This window comes from Cebus imitator, unplaced genomic scaffold (assembly GCF_001604975.1).
Source record: "Cebus imitator isolate Cc_AM_T3 unplaced genomic scaffold, Cebus_imitator-1.0 Scaffold32, whole genome shotgun sequence".
Taxonomy (NCBI): domain Eukaryota; kingdom Metazoa; phylum Chordata; class Mammalia; order Primates; family Cebidae; genus Cebus; species Cebus imitator.
The window spans coordinates 4,103,253-4,130,372 of record NW_016107347.1 but is presented as its reverse complement, the minus strand read 5'-3'; the positions used below and the strand labels follow the sequence as shown (position 1 = coordinate 4,130,372).

General features: G+C 45.8%; 1 protein-coding gene across 2 annotated transcripts in view; it reads left to right on the top strand.

Annotated features, from left to right (window-relative positions):
* The first annotated feature begins 6,823 nt into the window (after positions 1-6,823).
* The window catches only part of VANGL1 (VANGL planar cell polarity protein 1), a 55,302-nt gene continuing 35,005 nt past the window's right edge, over positions 6,824-27,120 (top strand). The window contains exons 1-4 of one of the 2 annotated variants that reach the window (XM_037737000.1): positions 6,834-6,953; positions 14,209-14,347; positions 16,448-16,652; positions 25,063-25,195. In XM_037737000.1, coding sequence (XP_037592928.1) covers positions 16,582-16,652; positions 25,063-25,195 — 204 coding nt within the window. In that variant the 5' untranslated portion in view covers positions 6,834-6,953; positions 14,209-14,347; positions 16,448-16,581. Of the gene's footprint in view, positions 6,954-14,208; positions 14,348-16,447; positions 16,653-25,062; positions 25,196-27,120 lie in introns of both variants that reach the window. The other variant, XM_017524204.2, reaches the window with a different exon arrangement.

Here is a 27,120-nt window from a genome sequence, read left to right as displayed (position 1 = left end):
TTGACCTCGTGATCCACCCGCCTCGGCCTCCCAAAGTGCTGGGATTACAGGCTTGAGCCACCGCACCCAGCTGGAATAGTTTCAAACTCTTTTTCTATCATTTGGAATAGTTTCAGAAGGAAGGGTATCAGCTCCTCTTTGTACCTCTGGTAGAATTCTGCTGTGAATCCGTCTGCTCCTGGGCTTCTTTTGGTTGGTAGGCTATTAATTACTGCCTCAATTTCAGAACTTGTGATTGGTCTAATCAGGGATATAAATGGATAAATTCCTGGACACATACGCATACCCTAATTCCCTAAATCAGGAAGAAATTGATTTAGTCTTGGGACGGTGTATGTGTCCAGGAATTTATCCATTTCTTCTAGATTTTCTAGTTTATTTGTGTAGAGGTATTTATAGTATTCTCTGATGGCAGTTTGTATTTCTGTCGGATTAGTGGCGATAGTCCCTTTATCATTTTTTTTATCATATCTATTTGCTTCTTCTATCTTTTCTTCTTTATTAGTCTGGCTAGTGGTCTATCTATTTTGTTAAAATACATAGGCCACTATCTATTTTACTGTCTTTTCAAAATATCAGCTCTTGAATTCATTGATTCTTTTGAAGGGTTTTTCATGTCTCTAACTCCTTCTGTTGTGCTTGAACAGCTGAAGTTGTTGTTATTTATTATTAATGTTAGTTATTTCTTGTCTTCTGCTAGCTTTTGAATTTGTCTACTCTTGCTTCTCTAGTTCTTTTCATTGTGATGTTAAGGTGTCCATTTTAGATCTTTCCCGCTTTCTCCTGTGGGCATTTAGTGCTATAAATTTCCCTCTATACACTGTTTTAGCTGTGTCCCAGAGATTCTGGTACATTGTGTTTTTGTTTTCATTGGTTTCAGAGAACTTATTTATTTCTGCCTTAATTTCATTATTTACCCAGTAGATATTCATGAGTAGGTTGCTCAGTTTCCATGTAGTTGTGCAGTTTTGAGTGAGTTTCTTAATCCTGAGTTCTAATTTGATTGCATTGTGGTCTGAGAGACTGTTATGACTTCTGTTCTTTCACATTTGCTGAGCAGTGTTTTACTTCCAATTATGTGGTCAATTTTAGACTAAGTGCGATGTGGTGCTGAGAAGAATGTATATTCTGTTGATTTGGGGTGGGGAGTTCTGTAGATGTCTATTAGATCAGCTTGGTCCAGAGCTGAGCTCAAGTTCTGAATAACCTTAATTTTCTGTCTCATTGATCTGTCTAATGCTGACAGTGAGGTGTTAAAGTCTCCCACTATTATTGTATGGGAGTCTAAGTCTCTTTGTAGGTCGTGAAGAACTTGCTTTACATATCTGGGTGCTCCTGTGTTGGGAGTATATATATTTATGATGGTTAGCTCTTCTTGTTGCATTGATCTCTTTACAATTATGTAATGCCCTTCTTTGTCATTTTTGATCTTTGTTGGTTTAAAGTCCGTTTTATCAGAGACTAGGATTGCAATCCCTGCTTTTTTTTTTTTTCTTTTCTTTCCATTTGCTTGGTAAATCTTCCTGCATCCCTTTATTTTGAGCCTATGTGTTTCTTTGCATGTGAGATGACTTTCCTGAATACAATACACTGATGGGTCTTGACTCTTTATTCAATTTGCCAGTCTGTGTCTTTTAATTGGGGCATTTAGCCTGTTTACATTTAAGGTTAATATTGTTATATGTGAATTTGATCCTGTCATTATGATGCTAGCTGGTTATTTTGACCATTAGTTCATGAATTTTCTTCATAGTGTTGGTGGTCTCTACAATTTGGTATGCTTTTATAGTGGCTAGTACTGGTTTTCCTTTGCATATTTACTACTTCCTTTAGGAGTTCTTGTAAGGCAGGCCTGGTGGTGATAAAAATTTCAGCATTTACTTGTCCATAAAGGATTTTCTTTACGCTTATGAAGCTTATTTTGACTGGATATGCAATTTTGGGTTGAACATTCTTTTCTTTAATAATGTTGAATATGGCCCTCACTTTCCTCTGGCTTGTAGGGTTTCTGCCGAGAGATCTGCTGGGAGTCTGATGGGCTTCCCTTTGTGGGGAAGCCCTTCTCTTTGGCTGCCCTTATCATTTTTTCCTTCATTTCAATCTTGGTGAATCTGATGATTATATGCCTTGGGGTTGCTCTTCTTAAGGAGTATCTTTGTGGTGTTCTCTGTATTTCCTGAATTTGAATCTTAGCCTGTCTTGCTAGGTTGGGGAAGTTCTCCTGGATAATGCTGAAGAGTGTTTTCCAACTTGGTTCCGTTCTCTCCATCACATTCAGGTACACCAATCAAACATAGGTTTGGTCTTCTCACAGAGTCCCATAATTTTGGAGGCTTTATTTGTTCCTTTTCATTTTTTTTCTCTAATCTTGCCTTCATGCTTTATTTCATTAAGTTGATCTTCAGTCTCTGATATCCTTTCTTCTGCTTGATCAATTCAGTTATTGATACTTGTGTATGCTTCACGAAGTTCTCGTGCTGTGCTTTTTTAGCTCCATCAGGTCATTTATGTTCTTCTCTAAACTGGTTATTCTAATCAGCAATTATTCTAATCATTTTTCAAGGTTCTTAGCTTCCTTGAATTGGGTTAGGATATGCTACTTTAGCTCAGAAGAGTTTGTTATTACCCACTTTCTGAAGCCTACTTCTGTTAATTTGTCACACTTATTCTCCATCCAGTTTTGTTCCCTTGCTGGCAAGGAGTTGTGATCCTTTGGAGAAAAAGAGGTGTTCTTGTTTCTGGAATTTTCAATCTTTTTGCGCTGGTTTTTCCTCATCTTCATGGATTTATCTACCTTTGGTCTTGATGTTGGTGACCTTCGGATGGGGTTTCTGTGTGGATGTCCTTTTTGTTGATGTTGATGCTATTTCTGTTTGTTAGTTTTCCTTCTAACAGTCAGGACCCTCTGCTGCAGGTCTGCTGGAGGTTTACTCCAGACCCTGTGTGCCTGGGTATCACCAGCAGAGGCTGCAGAAAAGCAAAGATTCCTGCCTGTTCCTTCCTCTAGAAGCTTCATCTCAGAGGGGCACCCACCAGATGCCAGCTGGAGCTCCCCTTTATGAGGTGTCTGTTGACCCCTGCTGGGAGGTGTCTCCCAGTCAGGAGGTATGGGGCTCAGGGACCCACTTGAGGAGGCAGTCTGTCCCTTAGAGAGCTTGAGCGCTGTGCTGGGAGGTCTGCTGCTCTCTTCAGAGCTGGCAGGCAGACATTTAAGTCTGCTGAAGCTGGCCCCACAGCCGCCCCTTTTCCCAGGTGCTCTGTCCCAGGGAGCTGGGAGTTTTATCTATATGCCCCTGACTGGGGCTGCTGCCTTTCTTTCAGAGATGCTTTGCCCAGAAAGGAGGAATCTAGAGAGGCAGTCTGGCTTAGCGGCTTTGCCAAGCTGCATGGGCTCCACCCAGTTTGAACTTCTCAGTGGCGTGGTTTATACTGTGAGGGGAAAATGGCCTACTCTAGCCTCAGTAATGGCAGATGCCCCTTCCCCCACCAAGCTCGAGAATCCCAGGTCAACTTCAGACTGCTGTGCTGGCAGCAAGAATTTCAAGCCAGTGGATCTTAGCTTGCTGGGCTCTGTGGGGGCGGGACCTGCTGAGCTAGACCACTTGGTTCCCTGGCTTCAGCCTCCTTTCCAGGGTAGTGAACAGTTCTGTCTTGCTGTCATTCCAGGTGCCACTAGGGTACAAAAAAAAAAAACTCCTGCAACTAGTTCAGTGTCTACCCAAATGGCCATCCAGGTAAGTGCTTGAAACCCAGGGCCCTGGAGGTGCAGGCACCTGAGAGAATATCCTGGTTTGTGGGTTGCAAAGACTGTGGGAAAAGCATAGTATCTGGGCCAGAATGTACCGTTCCTCTCAGCACAGTCCCTCATAGCTTCCCTTGACTAGGGGAAAGAGTTCCCGGACCCCTTGCACTTCCTGGGTGAGGTGACGCCCCACCCTGCTTCTGCTCACCCGTTGTGGGCGGCACCCACTGTCGAATCAGTCCTAATGAGATGAGCTGGAGACCTCAGTTGGAAACGCAGAAATCACCCAACTTTTGTGTTGATCTCCCTGGGAGCTGCAGTCAAGAGCTGTTCCTATTCGGCCACCTTGCCCAGGTCCCCTGACATTTTTTTTTTCACTTGAGATGGAGTTTCGCTCTGTTGCCCAGGATGGAGTACAGTGGCATGATCTTAGCTCACTGCAACCTCTGCCTCCTAGGTTCAGGCAATTCTCTTGCCTCTGCCTCTTGAGTAACTGGGATTGCAGGAGCCTGCTGCTACATCCGGCTAATTTTTGTATTTTTAGTAGAGACCGAGTTTCACCGTGTTGGCCAGGCTGGTCTCAAACTCATGACCTCAAGTGATCTGCCTGTCTCAACCTCCCAAAGTGCTGGGATTACAGGTGAGAGCCACCAAGCCCGGCCTCTAAATGGCATTTAAAGGTGAATTTATTATTTTAAAATAACTTATTTGCAACTACTCCTCTTTCCCACAAGACATTGTCTGGTAAGGTGGCTAGACATAAGAACCTAAGTGAATTAGGATTACTTTCTGAAAACTCATTGAAGATCTCTGTGTTACACTGGAGCTATTCAGGTACATAATGAGAACTGGAAATCCCTGGCCTGTTTGAACTTTTGAAAGGCTTACATTCCAGAGATGAGAGAGACATGATTTTATAATGCTCTACATTTCTGCACCTGAGTGCTGATTTGGGTGAATAGACTATTGGCTTTACCTATAGGAACCTGGCTACCTGAGTCAGCAACATCTGCTCTCTGGAGCCTACTGGGAGGCTAAGGGTAGGGGAGAGACCGTCTAGGCCACTGAGCGGAGCAGTAGGGCCTGCAGGTTAGGAGTGGTGAAAATCTGGCCACAGAGAACATATGGGTGTCTTTTCAAGGAAGTGTGACATATGCGGGAGAAAATGGAGGCTAGAAGGGATGAGGAAGAGGTGGTCAGGGAAGTGAGGGCTTCCTGGGGCCAAAGTTCCCTAACAAAGGTTAGTCAGGGTGGGACTGTGTTTCTCCACTGCAACTACCCTCAATACTCATGTAGACAACTCTTAAGAAATTTAGCACTTCTTTCAGAAAATCAAACACCGCATGTTCTCACTAATAGGCAGGTGTTGAACAATGAGAACAGATGGACACAGGGAGGGGAGCATCACACACTGAGGTCTGTGCGGGGTAACTAGGGGAGGGACAGTGGGGGGTGGGGAGTTGGGGAGGAATAACATGGGGAGAAATGCGGAATATAGGTGATGGGGAGGAAGGCAGTGAACCACATTGCCATGTGTGTACCTATGCAACAATCTTGCATGTTCTTCACATATACCCCCCCAACCTAAAACACAATAAAATATATATTTAAAGAAAAAAAGTAGGGGGGCCGGGCGCGGTGGCTCAAGCCTGTAATCCCAGCACTTTGGGAGGCCGAGGCGGGTGGATCACAAGGTCAAGAGATCGAGACCATCCTGGTCAACATGGTGAAACCCCGTCTCTACTAAAAATACAAAACATTAGCTGGGCATGGTGGCACGTGCCTGTAATCCCAGCTACTCAGGAGGCTGAGGCAGGAGAATTGCCTGAACCCAGGAGGCGGAGGTTGCGGTGAGCCGAGATCGCGCCATTGCACTCCAGCCTGGGTAACAAGAGCGAAACTCCGTCTCAAAAAAAAAAAAAAAAAAAAAAAAAAAAAAAAAAAAAAAAAAAAAAAAAAAAAAAAAAAAAAAAAAAAAAAAAAAAAAAAAAAAAAAAAAAGAAAAAAAAAGAAAAAAAGAAGAAATTTAGCACTTCATTATACACTGCTTCCACTGGAAAGTCCTGCCACTTAAGCAGCTTTGGGTCCTGCCTAGATTGGAGATGATCAGTAAGGAGCCCTAAGGCTACCAACACAATACAACCAAGAAAAGTGCAAATATTCATGAAAAGCGTTGCCAACTGTTTTGTAATACTCACCACAATCCTGCAAGGTGGACATCGGCATCCTCACCACTTTTCAGACAGAGAAACAAAGGCTCAGAGAGGGAAGTGTGCCTGGTTGGAATCGGCACTGAAGCTTCAGCTACCTGCTTGCGGAGATGTGCTCATCTCGAAGCTTCTCAGTGCCTGCTCTGATACGGGAGGAGGAGAGGAGAGGCTTGCTGTGGTGGTTTGTAGGCTTGTAGGGTGTGTGTATGAGCCTGTGTGTTTGGGTGTGCGCGCGCGTGTGGCTATTTGTGGAGTCATTTCCCGGGCTACTTGTGCGTTTAAGTGTGCGTATATGGGTTGAGATGTGGTGTATATGGATATTTGTGGGTCAGTTCTTGGAATGTGTGTATTTGAGTGTGTGTTGAGTGGGGTTGGGGGGGTTAATCCGTGAGCCTTGTGAATATGTGGGTTGGGGCGCTGCTGAGGGCAAATGGACTTGAATTTTGTGCATGATTTTGTGTGTGTGTGCGTATGTGCTTGAGATTCCAAATATGTTGGAGGGTGGGTCGCGGGGTGGGGGGAGATCAGTCCCTGGACCGTGTGTTAATAGCGCGCGTGTCTGCCCAAAAGAGGGTGGGTTACTGGGCTGTGCGTGTCTGTGTAGAGTGTGAGTGTGTGCATGAGGGTGAATGTGTGTGTGGAGTGTCATTCCCCGGTCCTGTGCATGAGTGTGACAGTGCACGCCTCTGTGTGTGTCCCGGGTGTGTGGGGTCGGGGCGGTGACCAGGGGAGGGGACGCCGGCCGACCGGGCCCCGCCCTTCGCTGCAGGTGGGCCGGGCCCGCGGCGGGGCCGGCAGCGCTCGCTGCTCTTGGCTCGCGGCCGCGCCGGGCTCGCAGGGCTGGGCTCGGGCTGCGGGGCGGCGCCGGGACAGGAAGCGGAAAGCAGCAGCGCGGCGGCGGCGGCGGGGCTCTGCCTCTCAGGCGCCCAGCGCAGGCCGCAGAGCCGGGGCCGCCGAGAGCCAGGACCGCGGGCCGCGGAGCCCGGGCGGCCGGCGCGGAGGTGAGTCCCGCGGGAGACCCAGCGCGGCGCGGCGGCGGCCCGGCGGACAGACCTTTGGCGGGGAGACGCCCCCACCTCGGACCCCGCGTGCCCCTGCGCCCTCCTCCCGCACTCGCCCCGCCGGACTTCGACCCCGGGTCGCCGGCTCCCGCCTCAGACGGGGAGCTCCCTCCCCTCCTGCGGAGCGCTCCGGGTCCAGCTTCCTCCGACTCCACTCTTCCCCGCGCAGTGCGCCCCTCCTGGCTCTGCCGTGCAGTCCCCGCCGCACCCCACTCCCTGGTGTCCCGGGGTGCCCTGCTCACGCCTCGGACGCCCGTCTCTCCCCTGCCTAGCCTTTGGGTGCCCCCCTCGGGTGCGCGTGCCGGGGCGGCGGGCAGGCCGGCAGGGAGTGGCCGAGCGTTGGAGGCACCGGGCGGCTGCAGCAGCCGTGCAGGGCGGGAGCCGGGCGCGCACCGGGGTTCCCACCCCCGGCGGGGCTCGACCCCGGCACCGCCTGGCCCTTCGCCAGGAACCGGGACAGAGCTGGTCTATGTGCACACCTCGCTCACAAAAAATTGAGCCGGCCCTGGAGGCCTGGAGGGCGAGTCCGGTTGCGCCTCGGAGAGAGCAACAGGCAGGTAGGAGTTTACTTTCAAAAACGCCGGGGTGGAGCCGAGGCGTCCGGCGGGTCCCTGACCAAGGTGTCCCTGCTGGAGGAAATCTCACCGCGCCGGGGCAGCCTTCGCCACCGGCAGGACTTCATTTCCTTCGCAGCCTTTGAACTGCCCAAGCATCGCGCCTGGAGAAGTGTGAAGCTTTATAAAAATTTAAACGCGTCCCTGGTGGCGGCAGGAGTGGGGCAGAGCCGCGGCCTGGCTGCTGGGTGATGAGCAGATGAGACTTGGAGTCGAGAAATCTGTTGCTCAGTTTTCACTTCTCCAAACCAGGTGTAAGGCCCACCCTGCGAAAGTGTCCTGAGCGCCCTTAGATGCTGGTTAGGAAGTATTGGAGCGCCTTATGATGGTGATTGTGTGGATGGCCAGTGCATTTTGTTAAAACTCTTGCCCTGGCTTTGGTTAGAAATGAATGTATCTTAGACACTTAGTTCAAAAGCTAACAAACTGTGAAGAATCTGGCATTTTCACGGACATGTTTATAAATTTTACAGGGTTGCTGAAAAATATTATTACTTGTATCCCCAATCAACAATGATAATTAGCATTCTCCTTTCAGTGGGTGGGTAGAGCACACAGCTCCCAGGCTCTGTAAATGAGATGGCAGAAATTGCCTGAATACAGGGAGAGGTAATTAGCCATTTTCTGTAACCACTAATTACAGAGTTTTTAGAGTTGAATTAAATCGATGTGATATAGTTGGGGCTTTGATTTGTGGGAGGAAACTGTTTCTTTTTCCAGTTCAAAGAAATAACACGCTTCACCTATCCGTGAGCATTAAACATTCCCAAACGTTGCTGTCTCAATGTAATTAGTGAAAACACTCAGGGTGAAAGTTCACTGTTAACAATGTTGGCAGTGAGGCTTGCTTTCAACTTAATTTGTAAGTAAAATGGGAGAAGAATTTTGAGAGTGACATATTTGTAAAGACTACTTGCCAAGCCGTACATTCTTATTGTCATATGTATGAATTAACAGGACAAAACCATAAAGGAAATTTAAAGTTTCTTTACCAAGCTACGATTCCATGTCACCCTTTGTTGAAGGATAAATGTGCTGAATGAAGAAGGCATCCTCCCTGTTATCGTCCCCTTCACACACACACACACACACACACACACACACACACCCACACACCCCGTGCTTGCTATCCTTCAGCTATTTGGGTGGGATGGCCCCTTATCACATTACGTTTTAATTGGAGGTCTCCACACTGGGGCCATGAGCTCCTTAGGAGTTGGAACTCTTTTAGATTCATTTCTTTTCTCTTGAATGCTCCACAATGCTTGGGACACAGAACCTGTGAGTAGAAGTTGAAATTGCAAAATTCTTTATGGGGTTATATGTAGTTTGGGACAATTTATGATTATTGCTTATACTCCTCTATATAAATAAGCAATTCTGGTAATTGCTACAATGCTGTAAATTTTCTGTAGCTAAGAGCACAGGTTCTGGAGTTAGACTCTCATCGTTCAAGCCCTGGCTCCAGTGTGTCAGTCTGGTTTCCCTAACTAACATGATATTAATGTTTTCTTTTCCTTAAAGTCTTGTGATGAGGATTAAGTGAGACATTACATGTGAGTGACTTAAAACAGCATCTAACACGGAGTAAACACTTGACAACCATAAACTGTCAGACTATTACCATCATCTCTGTAAAGTCAGCTAGCTAGTTAGGGTCTTGCTGTATAGGGCATGTGATTTGGGCATCATGCTATTCTATTTTCCTTAAGATGGACAAAATGAGGTGGGCTTGTGATTGGACGGTGTTTCTGTTTGCAGTATTGGTCCCTCTGAAGTTTGATGCAAGGATACATGTGGGTTCTGCTGTCTAGCAGTGTCCTTCTGAATCCCACTATAGAAAAGCGGTGATTAGACCCCATACCATCAGATTTACAGAGGAGGTAGTACTCATGAGATCTATTTTTCTGAAGTTTGAGTATCCGGCAGGGGACGAGGGAGTCACTTGCAAACAAATATACATCACAGAGCTCCAGACATGTTAACAATTCACAGCTCTTCAGAAATCTGTACCCAGCTGCTGGAGGTGTTTCAGGGTAATTAATGACTGGAGAGAGAAGTGATTCTGGCAAGGTGAGTTGAACTCATTGGTGAAACAAGTAAAACAAAGTAGACATTTTCTTTCCTTGTAAATAATGACCCAGAATCATTCATTTATAAGCTGTTGTAATAAAAGAATCACTGGGTTTGTCACAAATGCCATAAGCTCAGCGGATCCTCACACCAGTGACCTGCGTGACGTTTGATGGTTTATAGACAGAAGTTCAAAATGTTTCATAGATTTTGCCCTGCATCTCTGCCCCCTCCTTTCCAGCCCCAAGCCCCTCCAAATAAACCCACTAAGACACACACAGTTTTCTCTGGTCTCTCTGACATTTGCTTCCAACCTGGGGATGGTAAATAGAGGCCTGTAAGGAACAGAATAGAAATCACTTATTGCTTAGCTATAGTTTATAGTAGTAGTTAAAGGTGGTAGCAGAGACCAGAAAAATGGTATATGTTGGGTACAAATGATACAGAAGTTATATGCCGTGCAACCCCTTCAGTTCTTCCTAACTGAACAAATTTCATGTTAGTGAATACTGATAGTAGTTGACAGCTGTGAGTGCCTACCATGTGCTAGGCACTGTTATAGTAATTTTTATGAGTTTTCTCATTTAATGCCCACCACAGACCTATAATGTAAGTAAAATAAAATTTGTTGTTACAGTTAGGGAAACTGAGGCAATGAGCAGTTAAGTAACTTGCTCTGAGGTCACACAGCTAAGTACTAGAGCCAGGATTTGAATACTCTTAACCCCACAATCTGGGCTTATTGCTACTCTCTAGAAGAATAGTTGACTCTAAACAAAATTATTTCAATTGTCACATTCCCCTTGAGTGCTATTTAATTAAAAATGGGTACCCCTAAGAAGAATGTTAGCTTCAAGACATAATATAAATAATAACTAATTGCATAAACCCTGTAGAATTCTATGTAATAATCAAATATTCAAAGTAATGTACACAGCGTATATAAGCATGGTTGTATCAGATGCCACTTTCCCTTGGAAATAGATCTACTGCAGAGGAAGCAAAATGTCTCTTTAAATTCAGTGTGTGTCTCTGTACCCCTTACAGAGTAACTTTCCAAACCAGAGTTCCCTTAATTACTTAATAGCTCTAGGCAGAGCTGTTGATGTTTTTATAATTTCCTTTTTGCGAAGGTTAGCTTATGTTTACCACTGTCATTATCATAACATATTATTTCCTTCATACGATTTGCTAAACACCGTGTTTTCGTTTTAAGTAGTAGGATTTTTATATGAGTGAACACAACTTGAGGGGAGAATTCTGTTTGAGGCTGCCAATCTTCATTTTGCTTCTAATAAAGGATGGTAAAGGAGGTTCTTTCTGACATTTTTGCCTAGGAATTCCAGAGTTCAGGACACGGCCACTCAGAAACACCCTGTGTGCCTGTCTCCCAGGGTTGACCTTGCCTGTGTGTGATGTGGCTTGATGAGCCTGGCCCTGTCCTGATATTTGCCTCTAGCTCCAACCCAAGCAGTGCCAAGCAATGTACTCTGAAGGGGTGGGTGATGGGTGAGGTGGGATGCTCTTGAGCAGTGGCTGAAACGGGCTGCTGCTGATTTTTGCTCAGTGTGTCTGCAGTATGACCTCTGCCCCTGAGTGGGGCTGCCATGCGAGCCAGTAGGATAGCTCTGGTTTTTGATAGTTCTGGTATCGCTGCTCTATCTAATATCTGCCTCTTTTTTTTTTTTTTTACCCTCTAAAACTAAGGATTTAAAATAGATAATTTCTTTCTTTTTTTTTTTTTTTTTTGAGATCGAGTTTTACTCTTGTTGCCCAAGTTGGAGTGTAATGGCGCCAATCTGGTCTCGGCTCACTGCAACCCCCGCCTCCTGAGTTCAAATGATTCTCATGTCTCAGCCTCCCAAGTAGCTGGGATTACAGGCATGTGCCACCATGCCCAGCTAATTTTGTATTTGTAGTAGAGCAGGGTTTTCTCCATGTTGGTCAGGCTGGTCTCGAATTCCCCACCTCAGGTGATCTGCCTGCCTTGGCCTCCTAAAGTGCTGGGATTACAGGTGTGAGACACCACGCCCGGCCTAAAATAATTTCTAAAGTTTCTTCCACAGTGAATCTATGGCCTCAAGTCCTAAAATCTGCCACAAAACCCTGCATTCAGCAGACATTTATACGGTACCCATAATGTCCTAGGAGCTGGAGAGACAGACAGTCATGAAAGTACCTCTGCCCTCGTGGAGCTTACAGCCTGTAGAGGAACTAGACAGTAAGTGATCACACAAACAAATGTGTAACTAGAAGTTGGATAGAAAGGAAAAGTACCGGGTGCTAGAGAAGAGCCTGACTGAGATTGGAGCATCAGGAAAGGCCTCTTGAAAGGAGCAGTATTTAAACTGAGGAGTGACGAGTAGGAATTTGGCAAAACAGGGCGAGTAAAAGGTGAGTACCAACAGATATACTGGGCTCTGCCAAAGCCCTAAGGCTCCACCTTAAAGGAGCTGGAGCTGGAGGAAGAGGAGGGAGCTGGACCACTGGGCATGACACTGCATACCAAATGAAAGATTTTGTATTGTATTTAAAGTGCAATAGGACACATGGAAAGGTTTTAAACAGGGAAGTAAAGTCTGCACTGTAATTTAAAAGGTCATTCTGGCTGCTGTCCAACCTGGGCCAAACACAATATGAGTCATGTGAGGGATCAGAATGATAGACAGTTCCAGGTTCTGGGAGCCATATTCCCACCTTTATATGACTGTCCCATTCATGCTAGACAGCCTATCAGTTTATTACCCTGGGAACCTGACTCCTTTTCATTGCTTTATTATCGTTTCTGATAAGGGATTCCTTCTGCCCTTATCATGAGTCTTGTTAATTTCTTGTGTATGCAAGGGAACTATCTCCTAGATATATCATTGCAGTGATAAGCTTCAGGACATCCTTTTCTATTAAGTCTATTGAAGTTCTTACCTTGGCTCAGACTCTGTTAAAATGACTTCACTTTGGATTTTATTAGTTTGCCTTTTATTGCATCTCCTTAATCCTCGCTCAGATCTTGGATAGGATAAGAGTTGGTAACTATTAGAAATGGTATGACTTAGAAGGGGCTTGAGCTGTGTAGACTGGATGGGGTGAGGACATCTGGAGGCTTTGTAGTGGTCAACCCCCGTGTAGGTGGAGCCTGGAGGAAGTGGGTGGCTGTGAATTAGTAGAATGAGAAGGGGAGGATCAGAGAGGGTGTTGAAGGCGGCACAGGATTGGATTCACAGGATAAGGGTATTGCTTTAGTGAGAAATTGGGAAGAACAGGACAGGATACTGGAGAACACCCATGAGAGGGGTGATGGTATTCCCAAGGGGAGCAAGAGGAATCTCAGTAGGAAATGTACACTTGGGATTTAGGCTTTCAGTAAGTATTTGTTGGATACCTGTTGTATTCAAAATATCCTGGGTGGAGACAGAGCTGCTGTCTTCAGGAGCTTCTGCCATAGTAAATCTGTGGATGGAGAAGAACGAGGAGAGTTTTGAACGTCAAGAGATAAGGTAATGAGGGGAGAGGAGAGGGAGTGTTAGAGAAGTAGTAACAAACACGCCATCACATTGGAGGCTGGCCAGCTGCAGAGAAGCCCTGCCAGGGCAGGCAGCATGCATTTGTCATTGCTGTGCCCTAGCATTGCTTGGCATGGTCTTGTAGCTGCCACTTAATCTGGAGGTGGATGGACTAATAAATGGAATAAGCACTGGGGGAGGAGGACAAGGATGCTGCTTGCCCACAGCGATCCCTGGCCAACTTTGAGTTGTTTCAGTGGAGTGCTGTGGATGGGGATTTGGAGCGACAATGGACAAGGAGGGAGTGACAGCATGTGTAGACCACTCCTTTGGTAAGTGCAGGCAGGAATCATGGGAAGGAAACCGGACTAGGGTTGTTGGTCGAGTTAGATAAAGACTTTCCGGAGGGCAGTTGGGACCCATGGTTTCCTTTGAGGGACAGGCCTGGAGTTGTCTTAATGATTGGCCACAAGTTTTCAACGAGGACAAGGAATGAAGTCCTCGGGCAGAGGGGAAAGGAATAGAACATGGGTTACCATGTGCCAGAGACTTTACCTTTGCAGTTTCATTTAATCCTCGCAAGAACCCTGGGAAGAGAGAATATTAAATGACCTCATTTTATGGGGCAGGGTTGGACAAGCTCAGAAAGGCAAACATCTGCCTCCTGATGTCACAGCTAGGAAGCACCCAGCTGGATCTGCCCAGATCTGCGGGGCCTGGGCCGCCTGCCTTTGAGACACTGCAGCAGCATTTGATGCAAAAAGTACCCAGGAGTTGAGATGGAATGGGGAACCCAGAGTTACGGGTTGCAAGGCAGAAAGAGTTGTGAAGGGTTAATTACGAATCTACAAGAGAGAGAATTTACTGTTCTGGACCAGGGAACTGGACATTAGAATCTGCAGATCAGCAGAGAGCTGGTGAGGGGCTTTCAGTGAGGATCTCAATTCATGCAGGGTTAGGTATCTTGGATGTACCTTCTAATGTTGATGTCTGCCTTTTATGAAGCAGGTGAGAAAACAGCAAAGCCCAGGGCAGCAAGGAAGTGAGACTGAGGTGTTGAAAGCTGGTTGAAACTGCTGGTGAAAATGGTGGAGACAGTAGGGAGAAAAAAGATGACTCAGCTCTTGAAGTCTTCTAGGAAAGTAGGGTAAGTCCAGGAGCAAGACAGCATTTAAAAAGGCTTGCTGTGTTTGTTTTCACATTTAAGCTTTACAGTTACGTCCCTCCCCCTCCCCCGATAATAGGCTGCCTTGCTTCCTTTTTATGGATTGGGAAATCTCTGAGGCTCCAGGGAGAAACTGCTTTACCCAGGTTTATAGCTAGTTAATAGGCTAACTAGTAGGGCTGAGATGCGAGCTCCCTTGTGTCTCAGTGAGCCCGTAGGCGAGCCTTGTGGCAGGAAGGCCAGCACAGAAACTCTGTCTGCCCTGCTTCTTTCCAAGTATTTCTCTCATTAGACAGAGAGACAGAGGAACAGGAGTTTCAGACACCTTAAAGGGAGTTGTGATAGCCACTAACTTTAATTTACCTAGTACATCTGGAGCTCCTGCTGGGTGCCTCAAAGTTGTTAGCTCATTTGGTCTTCATGGCAACCCAGATATTTGCATTTTACAGTTACATGTTCAAATAGGTTTACTAATTTCGACTGGGGCCTGATAGCTCATAAGTGAGTAAAACCCTAGGTTAGACCCGCCTCTGGAAACTTTATCTGCTTATATTTTCAGATCAATCTGTGAGGTCGGTGGCTGGTTGGTTTAACCCGTTTAACAGATGAGGAAACTGAGGCATAAGAAGGCAAGTGGCTTATTCCAGGTTGTACTACACAGTGGCTGAGCTCAGACTAGAACTCAGGTTTCCCCAGGGCTAGCCTTGGGCTCTTGATGGCAGAGGAGAAGTGAAATCATAAGTCAGGGCATCAGGGACAAAGGAGGCTGGCCCTGGGTGGCAGACCTTGGAAGTGATTGCACCTGACTTCCAGGAGGAATGAATGGTAAGGGCAAATGCACCCTAACTGGGATTGGAGGCTCTGGGGGCTGTGGTGGTGGTGTATGGCGATTTGGGCTGACCTGATTCCCACCACACTTCTGTGTTGTTGCTGGGCCGGGGTGGGGGGGTGGGGGGGTGGGTGGTCAGGAAAACCTGGTCTCCCGCCAGGAGGGTTAAGGAATGGCATTTACAGCGCCTTTGTTTTTTCTTCACACTTACCTCACGGGCTGTGTTTGCAGTTTCAGCTTCCAGCGCTGGAAAAAGGAACCCTGTGGAGCAGAGACTAGCTCTGGGGTGAGGGGTGCAGAGAGAGACAACTTGTGGATCTCAGTTTTCTAGAAGTAAAAATTTAGCATGTGGGAGCTCAGGAATGTACTTGGAAATGTTTCCAATTTATTTTTATTACAAAGCCATATCAAATGAAAATGTGGGAAAAAACCCAGGAGCCTGCAAATAATATATTACCTGCTTTCATTTTCTGTGTCTCCTTTTAAAAATCTTTGTCCTTACATAAGCAATTTTGTGTGACTAACTGTAATGTTGATTCACTGTGTATCAACAGTACTGTATCCTGCTTTTAAAATTTGTCTTTATAAGAGTTTCCATTTCTTATAATAATCATTTTAAACATATGCGATACTTTTCTAGTGGATGAACCATGCTTTCCTTACCTATTCCTTTAATCTGGGGGGCATTCGGATTGTAGCATTTTACTATTTATAGACAATGAGACGACAATAATTTTTCTTTTAAAAAGAAATTAGTTTCCTAAGATAAATTCTCAGAAATTTGGATCTTGGATCAAAAAGATGGAAGATCTTTTTTTTTTTTTTTAAATTGGCATTTGGAAATTATGACCAAATCCCTTAAGAGCAACTTCACTGGGTATTGTTTTTATAACCAGCAAACTGGCAGTGGGGGGCTGGGCATAGTGTGGAGGGCCGTAGATATGGAAAGCCATCTCCTAAAGCCAGCGAGCAGGGGTGAGGTTGTCCTGAGGACGTGGACAAGTGCCTCCCATTTTCCTGCTGCTGTGATGGGGGTTCAGCCTGCCCAGCACCCATCCTGTCTCCCTCCCACACACCTGGGGAAGCTGGTTGCTGCATGGGCGGAGCATTTAGAGTTCAGTTGCCTCACCCTCCCTCTCTCCTCCATGTTCCATGAGAGAGACCCCAGAGAGGAGGTGTGGCTTTGTCACTTATCTTTCAGCCCCATTGGTTGGCTTTGAAGATTGATGTCATGTTTTTTCCCTCTTTCTCAGAATTTGTTCCTGTTGAAGAGTGGCTCCTCTTCTAATTTCCAGACTCCTCGAGATTTTACGAGTCTGGGTGAAATTCTCTACCTCTAAGGAGATACAGTACCTACTCCTTCCTCAAGGGCAAGCCCTCCATTGCTATGGATACCGAATCCACTTATTCTGGATATTCTTACTATTCAAGTCATTCGAAAAAGTCTCACAGACAAGGGTATGTAAGTTGTTCATTATTCCACTTTACCATTTGGGGAAACCTACAGGTTGGTGGGGTTCTCTGCACTCACTTTTCACTGACTTGGTGCTGGAGGTTCGGTCTATTGGTGCGTGAGAAGCTGAGCTCTGAGAGCATTTAACATCCTTGGGAGTAACTGTGCTACCAGTTTACGTTTCATAGCCATCGTTAGAGTTGATGACTGTAATTTCTCACAATTGATTTTAAATTAAAGTTTCTTCCTGCCGTGGAAATGTTTTTCATTTCTAGGTATTTCTTATAGCTATCGGATCTCCTGAAAGCTTTATGAAGAATGTAAATGGAAGATGTAAAAAGTGTTCGTTGCTTGTTGCTTTTCACCTGAAATTGTTGACTCATTGTCCATTATGCCTTTGTCCTGAGGCTCATTTAGTGAACTCGTGGGATTGGCCTGGCACCTTATTCCTCTTAGACTAATCTTAAGGTGAACAAGCCTGGGTTTTGAAAACATTGTCCTGGGTGATATTGGTCAAACTCCCTCTTTTCTGCAAGCTAAACAGGTGTGCACTGGTATTCTTAGGGCCTGCTGTGTTACTGACCTGTAGACGTTTGCTAAGTAGAAGAGCCAATGAATGAATAAAGAAATCAGTGAACAGATAGATGGTGCTTGCCAGTTAGGATTGTACTTGGTGAAATTGCAGTGCTGCCATTTACTTACCCTTTTCATCTGTGAAATGGGTACAGTAGTCCTCTCCTACAGGGCTGTTGAGAGGATTAAATGAGATTATGCATGTAAAGCATGTAACACAATACAGGTTGGAGGTCACTTGCCAGTGGTTGGATTAATGCGGAAGGCCTTGGCATTTCAGCACTATGTTCCAAGGTACCAGCTGGCTCCAGTCCAGATGCCCAGCTCTGCACTGATTTGGGAACAGTGATTGTAGTGGTTTTGCCCTGACTGAGCTGTTCTCCATATAAGCAGCCGAATGCAGAGTGAGATTTTGTTCCGTAAAACAGCAGTGAACTACATACATCTAATTATTTACAAGCCCATCTGGGTCACTCACATAGAAAGAGGCTTGGGAGGGTATTCTCCAAGCTGCCAGGAGTGGTCATTCACAGGGGGAGGCTTGGCAGAAGCTGAAAACTAATGGGAACTTTCATTTATGTTTTTGTACTTATTCAGTTTTTTTACGAGTGTATATTTTGTAATTTTTAGAAATGAGTGGAATAGAGTATAAAGGAAAGGTTCTCAAAGATATTTGATGACATGAGAACATGTTCATGAGACCATGTTATAAGAAACAGAATTCGGCCGGGCGCGGTGGCTCAAGCCTGTAATCCCAGCACTTTGGGAGGCCGAGGCGGGTGGATCACGAGGTCAAGAGATCGAGACCATCCTGGTCAACATGGTGAAACTCCGTCTCTACTAAAAATACAAAACATTAGCTGGGCATGGTGGCGCGTGCCTGTAATCCCAGCTACTCAGGAGGCTGAGGCAGGAGAATTGCTTGAACCCAGGAGGCAGAGGTTGCGGTGAGCTGAGATCGCACCATTGCACTCCAGCCTGGGTAACAAGAGTGAAACACCGTCTCAAAAAAAAAAAAAAAAAAGAAACAGAATTCAAAATGTTGTATGCCGTAATAGTTACATATATCTATGATGAGTGCTCACCTAGTGACCATGCCTGTCTGAGTATAGGACGATGGTTGTATTTTCTTTTTAACTTTCCTAAATTCTTATGTATTGCTCTTATAAAAATTTGGGGAAAACATATCAGGGAGCTTGTGCTGGAGTCCAGGTAAAGCTTTCAAATCAGGATGAGAAAAAGAAGGAGCTCTGGGGCAGGTGTGCCGCTGGACGGGGCCTGGGGTGACATGGCAGAGTCCAACTCCTGAGACAGTCAGAAACCCTCTGGCCATAACAATTTAATCATACATTTCAGCTGGTGGGTAAACTTATCAGATTTAGTTATGAAATACCAGAAATGACTGTTTTAAAATACCAGTTTTTAGCCCTACCAATTCCCTTGTCAATGCCAGGCTTCCCTCTGGGTACTTGGGTAAATAAAGAAGGTTGGCTTGCAGTATTCTTTGTGGGAACCATCTCTGGCCTCTTTTGTCTACACTCAAGCTCTGACTTTCACGCTTCGGGGCCCATTGCTACGCTCTGCTATTTCCTTAGGCCTCTTGGGGTCCCCAGAAATTGATATTCCAATGCCCTTGTGGTGATTCAAAGAGACTGTAACTTCCAATTAAAACAACATGCAGAACTTTTAATGCATTCTTGGACCCATGTGGAAAGTACTTGGCAAATGTTAATACAAGCTGAGACTTTTAATCAATTATGCAAAAAATGTTCCTGGATATTTACTCTGAGAAAAGCTCTGAGAGAGGAGATGAGCCTCAGAGATTTGTAGTGCACTCCATGGGTTCTTTAAAAACGCCACGACCACCTACCGGTGGCGGATTCTCAGCTGATGGCAGCACGGGGCACAGCAGCTGTGGGCTGAGGGGTGCCATCCCTGGAGAGCATGGGCTGTGGTGTACTTTGCTGGGGCCTAAAGAAAGTTTAGCAGTAGGGGTACCCTCCAAGGGCTGAGAGCTGGCCCCAGGCCCAGCCAAGAGTGTTCTGTCCCAGGAGTGTCCCTGTGAAGGCTGCCCTGCTCAGAGGTGTGCTGGGAACCTGAATGGAAGGGTAGGAAGGTGCGGGGGTTTGGGGGAACGGGAACCATGCTCTTTGGTAATTTTAGTCAGACTCCAACTCAAGGAAGAATAATGAAATGCACCACACTTGATACGCCTGATGACACCGTGATCATCTTAGAAGACTGGCCAGGTTCCAAGCAGATGACAAGTGACTCTTTTCTAACAAAGAGGTCAGTGGCCTGGTTTTGTGATGCTTGCAGTCTCCAGAGGGTGTCCAGTTAACTTGCTGGGAGAATAGTGTGGACTCTTGCTGGCCCCACCTAACCTTTGGGCTTGGAGCACAAGTTCCCTGATTTAAACACAGCAGCTGCCAGCCATGTTATGCTTTGGGGGTGTCTGCTAGGCCCCTCATAGCCATTATCTTGTCTTCTCACAGCAGTCCTAGAATGATGGGAGATCGTAGCCCCATTTACAGGTGATGAAATACAGGCACAGAGGGCAACGCTATTTGTTCTAAACTTAACAAAGTTAGTAGGTGCCCTCAGCAGATTTTGGGCCCACCTTGTTTCTTTAGAAGGGAAATGCTACTTTTGGAAAGGGAAATGAAGTGTGACTCATGTGACTAATGTGCTGAAATACACAAAAAGGGGGCTGTTGGGGCAGTGGAGGAATCGGTGCCTTTGTTCCAAGGCTGCTTCAGAGTCTGTGTGCCCTGTGCCCAGCCCTCCTACCCCCGTCACAGCCAAGAGGAAGCAGCCAGCCGGGCCCCAGCAGAGAGAAAGGGCAGGTCGTGGGTGGTGGGAGAGAAGGAAAGGGAGGAGTAACCGGTGGGGCCAGCTTTCCCCAAATAGAAATAGGCAAACAACAGAAACAGGACTAAATAATCTTCCCAGGAAATGCTGACTGTAAGTGGGAACGGTGGTAATTACAGGGGTTCTGGCTGGAACGAGGAGGGTGACAGCAGCCCCCAAGGGCTTAGCTCTAGAACCACCTAAACAGAGGCATTTGCTCACACACGTGCAGTGCAGACACATGCCCGGCTGCCTACATGCCACCACTTGCTCTTCCTGCCCCCTCACACATGCAGATAGACTTATCTTTACTCATACAGCAGATGTTGCATGCAGACAGATTCAGAGATAAAGATGTAAAGAAAATCCCTCATAGTTGACACAGCAGCCCAGCAAAGGCAAGGAGTGATCCAGACCACTGAGGCAGAGTTGGAAAAACACGCAAGTGTACATGTGTTTGCAACACACCTCCCTGTGACTTGGCAGCCTGTTTACTCCCCTGCTCTCCCATTTCCATACCCTTAGACACCATGAACAGATTGTCTTCGTTATTGGGGAACCCTCTCTACACAGCACTTGGCCAACCTAGGTTTCCCCTGGAGTTATGGCATCTGGTGCTGCAGGGGTGAGCATTTGAGTACATGTTACAGCGAGGTGGCCACACTGTGCCTCGCAGTTCTGCAGACTGGAAAGCACTGAATGGCAGGATTTTTGTAGAGTGTCACTATGAAGTCCTGGCTTGGCTCAGAGACTTCTTAGAGCAGTAATTGGGGACCAGTGATTTCTGCTAAAGTTTCTCTAATTTTCTTTTTTTTATTTTTTTTTTATTTATTTTTTTAAGACGGAGTTTCACTCTTGTTACCCAGGCTGGAGTGCAATGGCGTGATCTTGGCTCACCGCAACCTTCGCCTCCTGGGTTCAAGCAATTCTCCTGCCTCAACCTCCTGAGTAGCTGGGATTACAGGCACGTGCCACCATGCCCAGCTAATGTTTTGTATTTTTAGTAGAGACGGGGTTTCACCATGTTGACCAGGATGGTCTTGATCTCTTGACCTCGTGATCCACCCGCCTCGGCCTCCCAAAGTGCTGGGATTACAGGCTTGAGCCACCGCGCCCGGCTAAAGTTTCTCTAATTTTCTAAAAATTTTTTTAAATAAAAGCTGTATGGCAGGTTCTGCTCCCTTGGTAGCATGACCAGTACCTGGCGCAGCGCTGGTGCTGAGCTGACGGGAAGTGCCTCACCTTCACCTCTCACCTGACAGTGGGTGAAAGGCTTTCGGCTCAGGGTGTCCCTCAGTCATGACTGCACACTGTCCTGAGCCTTTCTCCCAAATTCATCCACTTCATACTATTTTAATAAAGCAGCACTGTGTATCATAACATTGTGCAGCTGAGCATTACACTCATGGCTCCCATTATCGAGTCCCTGCTGTATACAGGGCATTTCACAAAGAGGCTGACTTCCAAGCAGTCACCCAACAGTCTCCTTCCAGGAGCATTTGGCAAGAGAATCTTGGGGCAAGTTTCCTTTACCACCTGCAGTCACCTCGGATTCTGGAGAAAATTTTGACTTCTGCTATCTCCCCTCCAGAAAATTATTTGAGAGTGAGGCCAACAAATCTGCACTTGAATCCATAACCAGGGTGTTTTTCTGTACACTTTTTTAAGTTTAAGAAGTGTTTAAAGTTTAAGACACACTGGTTAGGGTTTTGGGCTCTGGAGAATGAGAAACCTTCCTTGGGTCATCAGACAATAAGTTCTTCTCTGGTTTCCCTCCAGTGTTACCAGGGGAATTGTTGGACAGTTATTTCACATTTGGGTGCTCCTGGGCCCTTTAAGAGCCAGGCTGGGAGGGCTGGTGATGGGAGCCCTGGCTGGTGAGAGAGGCCGTTTCCACCCCCGGGTGACTCCCCACCTGCTTTCTGCCCTGGTAGGGTTCAGGCTCCGGGAATTGGCACTCAGTGAAAGAATTTTGATTTCCAGTGGAATTTGTGCTGTCACAAGACTTGACCCATGGGACCAGTGAATAGATAGATGGGTTAGGTGAGCATGTGACTTGGCTGGTGGCCGAGGGAGTGATAAATGTGAGAGCAGTTGGGGGAAGTGGAAATGGATTAAGATAGACGAGGGGCCGTGTCCATCTGGCCGAAGGCAGGGCCGGGTGAAGCAGCCATTCTAGACTTACTCTGAGGTTAGTTCTAAAACTGACCAAACACCAGGAAAGTCTCTTCCAAATTGCTTATTGTTTCTCACAGTGGGTGCCTTTTGAAGTGATTGTATTTGACAGCCCAGAGTGTTGGGCACACAGCTTTGTGCTATCTAAGGTCACAGTCCAATTGTGACTCCTAGCAGTAGCTTCAAAGGCGTATTTCATAGCTCCAGTAGTTTTCAAGTATAAGGGTGTGAGAATGAGCTTGAGGAATATTTTATGCCATGAAATCTTCGTGCACCATAGTGGGTTTGAACAGAAGTGGTGGCAACAGACCCGAATTCAGATCTGCCACTTACTGTAATACTACTTTGGGAAGTAACTTAAACTCTGTGAGCCTCAGTTTCCTTGTCTGTAAAATGAAGACAATAATATTATTTTCATAGGATTATTATTAGGATTGAATGAAATTAATATAGTGAAGCATTCAGCAAAGTGTTCTATAAGTTCTATAAAATTGTTTACCCAGAAATACATCTAACAATGCCAATTACCTCACATCCAGGGCAGTTTTTCTGTACACTTTTTTAAGTTTAAGAAGTGTTTAAAGTTTAAGACACACTGGTTAGGGTTTTGGGCTCTGGAGAATGGTGAGGTAGGATGTGAGGTAATTGGCATTGTTAGATGTATCTCTGGGTAAACAACCAAATTCTCTGCTTATTTGGCTGTTTCCCTAGCTGCCTTGTTAAAACAAAATACCTGAGTTGAGCAGAACACCTCTATTTTTAGAGTCTAACTTAGCAGTTGTATTAGTCTGTTCTTGCATCGCCATAAAGAGATACCTGGCTGGGTGCGGTGGCTCACGCCTGTAATCCCAGCACTTTGGGAGGATGAGGTGGACTGATCACGAGGTCAGGAGATCGAGACCATCCTGGCCAACATGGTGAAACCCCGTCTCTACTAAAAATATAAAAAAATTAGCTAGGCGTGCTGATGTGTGCCTGTAATCCCAACTACGTGGGAGGCTGAGGCACGAGAATTGCTTGAACCAGGGAGTTAAGCTGAGATCGCCCCACTGTACTCCAGCCTGGTGACAGAGCAAGACTCTGTCATAAAAAAAAAAAAAGAAAAGAAAAGAAATACTGAGACCTTCATAAAGAAATGAGGTTTAACTGGCTCATGGGTCCGCGGGCTTTACAGGAAGCATGGTACACACATCTGCCTGGCTTCTAGAGAGGCCTCAGGAAGCTTAAAGTTGTGGCAGAAGACGAGGGAGAGCAGGCACATCACATGGCGAAAGCGGGAGCAAGAGAGAGTTGGGGGAGGAGGTGCCACACACTTTTAAAAAATCAGATCTCCTAAGAACTCTCTCACTATTGTGAAGATAGCACCAAGCCATGAGGAGTTCATCACCATGATCCAGATACCTCCCACCAGGCCTCACCTCCAGCACTGGGGGTTACAATTCAGCGTGAGATTTGGGTGGGGACACCCAAATCAGCAATAGATTGTAATTATAAGTTGTGCTCTAGGGATAGAGTTGTCATCAAAAGATTCCCTTGGCCATGGGAGCCTCCTGGCTCTTTGAAGGAATCAATCAATGCTTATCCCAGGGAGATAAGGCTGAAGTTTAACAAGAAATCTGTATTTTCTTAAGCTAAGTAGTAGGTTAACAGAAGATATGTTGTGTGTTAATAGTTCTACTTACACCTCTTTCTCCGGGGTATATACACTCTGTGTCACCAAGTGAAGACACCATTCTTTGACATTGGCTAATAGTAATAGCAATCACAGCCACTATGTGTTAGCACTTACTCCACATCCTTGTACTGAGCACTACTTACGTTAGGTGGTGGTGTTGTCACCACTTCATACATAAAGAAACCGAGGTTTTCCGAGATTGAATAACTTGTGCAAGATCACACATCTGATGGGGCAGAACCAAGATCTGCTTGTCTCCAAAATCTGCTTCTATCCTGCCTGGGAGACCTTGGGAATGAGAGCGAGTGCTTGTAGGAAGCAGGGCTGATGTCAACGAGGCTGTGGGGGCAGGAGGCTGAGGGAACTCACTGACCCTTGAGAGGTCCTTAGGTGCGGGCTTCTGGGTTTCCTGTTGGCAGCTGGAGGGGGAGTGCCAGTTTCCATAAGTAGTTATTGCCCAGGTTGTGACCTGGTCTTGGCCACAGTGATTGGTTCCTTTTGGAATTTCATGAATGACCCCCAGGCAGGATTCTTACAATCACCCCGGAAGACCACCCAGGAAGTTCCTGTGGGGTAAAATGATGCAGCAGACTGCTTTGCTCAGGAGGCCTGAAACCCTCCCCGAACACACACACACACACACACACACACACACACCTTGGTGTCTTTTGTCCTAGCTTGTTTGTTTCTGTGGTTATCTTCAAGTTCAGCTAGAACCTATGGGAATGTCTTAGTTTTGAACTTGTAAGAATGAGAAATAAACAATTCAACCAAATCAAATCAGTAATTATTACAGTAAGGTGTAACTAGTTACAGAAATTCTAAAATTACAGTTTTAGGCTTTGAAAAAATATCACTGTTGATAAAGGAAGAATGACAGTCTTTGTTTTGGGTCTTGGAATGGCAGAAAGAAAATATTAAGTAGGGAGTAAAAATCAGTGTTCCCCTTGAAGTGTGGTGAGGAAGTACATGTTTTGATGCTGTGTGTGCATGCACACACGTGTGTGTGTATGTGCGTGTGCATGTGCGCGCATGTGTATGTGTGTAGAATTTTCCTAAATTTAAAATGATACTTATATTTCTGTGAACCCAGAGAGTTAATTAACATGGCATAAATGTGCTAGCTCAGTGTTGTTTTTCAGGGAGAGAACTAGAGAGAGACACAAATCACCCCGGAGTAAAGATGGCAGAGGGTCAGAAAAGTCTGTCACCATTCAAGCTCCCACTGGAGAGCCCCTGTTGGCAAATGATTCTACTCGGACAGAGGAAGTTCAGGTAAGGATCAAAGGCAGTCTGTAAGCACACTGCCACTTGGCCAAGACTCCTTTCTGTAAATGTTTTCCTAAGTCTTGTTGCAGTAGGTTCTCTTGGGTTTTTGTCTTTATTTTCCTAGCATGCTAATTAGTTTATCTACGTCCTATGGTGTCTTGTTGGTCTAAGAACAGCCTGTCCTGCCCTTTGGTAGCTTGGGGATTCTTCCGAAGTATGATTGGTTGGCCTGCTTTGCATGGTGTGGAAAAGAAGCCAGCCAGGTTGATGACAGGGAAGGGAAGGGAAAAGCTGAAGTCTCCCACGACTCATTTCAAAATGGAACAGTATAAGAAGGAGAAGGAAACCCAGAAAACCTATGTAGTGTTAAGAAGAAGAGGGGAAAACGTGGGGCAGCCCAGACCGACCATTACTACTAGATCTATGCAGTAAATCAGAGGCTGCACATACAGATACCTGGTAGAGGAACATAAGTTAGTTAAGGAGGCCCTGGGTCGAAAAGAGGGGGCAAAAATATCTCAAACAAGCTTTGGGTTAACAGTAGTCTGTGCATTGTCTCAGTGTCACTGCTGTTGTTTGCAGTGAAGGAGGCTGTGGCAGACTGGAGAATGCATTTTCTCTGCAAAGGAAACAGAAGCTCTGCAGCTCCAGACACCTACTGTTGCTCAAGAATGCAAGGATTCAGTGTTTAAGAAAAGCTGGAAATCCTAATTTTATATTATTTTTGAAATATACTTTATTTTTTAAAACATTGAGTGGGTTCTTCTCGAGCTTCCAACTGGCAGCCCATCTGATTTAAATAAACATCTGAGCTATACACGGAAACATGTTTGCACACCCTCTGCACATCCTGAAATATATATACACGTGTCCAGCCTTGCCCCTCATAAACAAAGCAGTGTATGATACACAGCTGTAAAGACAGATATAGGACTGTAGATAAGCATAAATCTGTACATACCTGTGCGTACACACAGGTAAGCATTTATAATCAGATAGATGGACTTGGAACTCCTAGGAGCACACAAGGTGTTCTTAGGACACAAAGCTACAGTTGTGGGTTGAACATGGGGTTCATTGAGCAGTGAGCAAATGCCATTAGTGCTGCCTTCTTTGGCTGTGGGATGGCTGATGGTTGGATGGGGCCAATCCTAGGACTGGGTCACCCTGGAGCACTGAAGGGGGTCACTTTCCTCCTGGATGTGCGTTCAGAGGTGCCAGTGGCCTACAATGAAGGCTCTTCTTTCTCTGCATCTCCTCTGCACCTCATAGCTGAGAACTACTTTGGGAAGCTATTGGTGCTGCCCCGGGATGATCTGGTGAGAAAAGCATTGAGATGGGTGTTTGGAGGCTGTATTTCTCAGTAGCTCTGTTACCTTGAGCAGCCACAGCCTTTGTAGGCCTCAGTTTCTTTATGAAAATCTAGGGGTTTTGATGAAAGGATCCTAGGTCCTTTTTCTTCTAAGAACCTCAAGCTTGGCAGGACCCTTTGTACATGTACATTTTTTAGGCATGCGTGTGCACCCCGGGAAATTCTCTTGTGCCCTTCCTAGTAATCTCTGCCTCACCCTTGCCTCTCCAAGGCAACCACTGTGTTGATTTCTATCACTGTAGATTAATTTTGCCTGTTTTTGAATTTAATATAATTAGAATCATATGGTCTGTCTCCCTCGCACCCACCACCCTGCTCAGCATAATAATTTTGAGATTTATCCATGTTTTGGTATGTTTCAACAGCTTATTTTTTTTACTTTTGCTGAGTAGTATTCCATTGTATCAGTGTACCACAATTTATTTTCCATTCTCTTAGTTGATGGGCATTTGGGTTGCACTATTTTGGCTGTTGTGAACATACTTCTTGTTGTCTTTTGTTGGATATATCTTTTCTTTTTCTTTCTTTTTTTTTTTTTTTTTTCTTTTGACTGATTCTT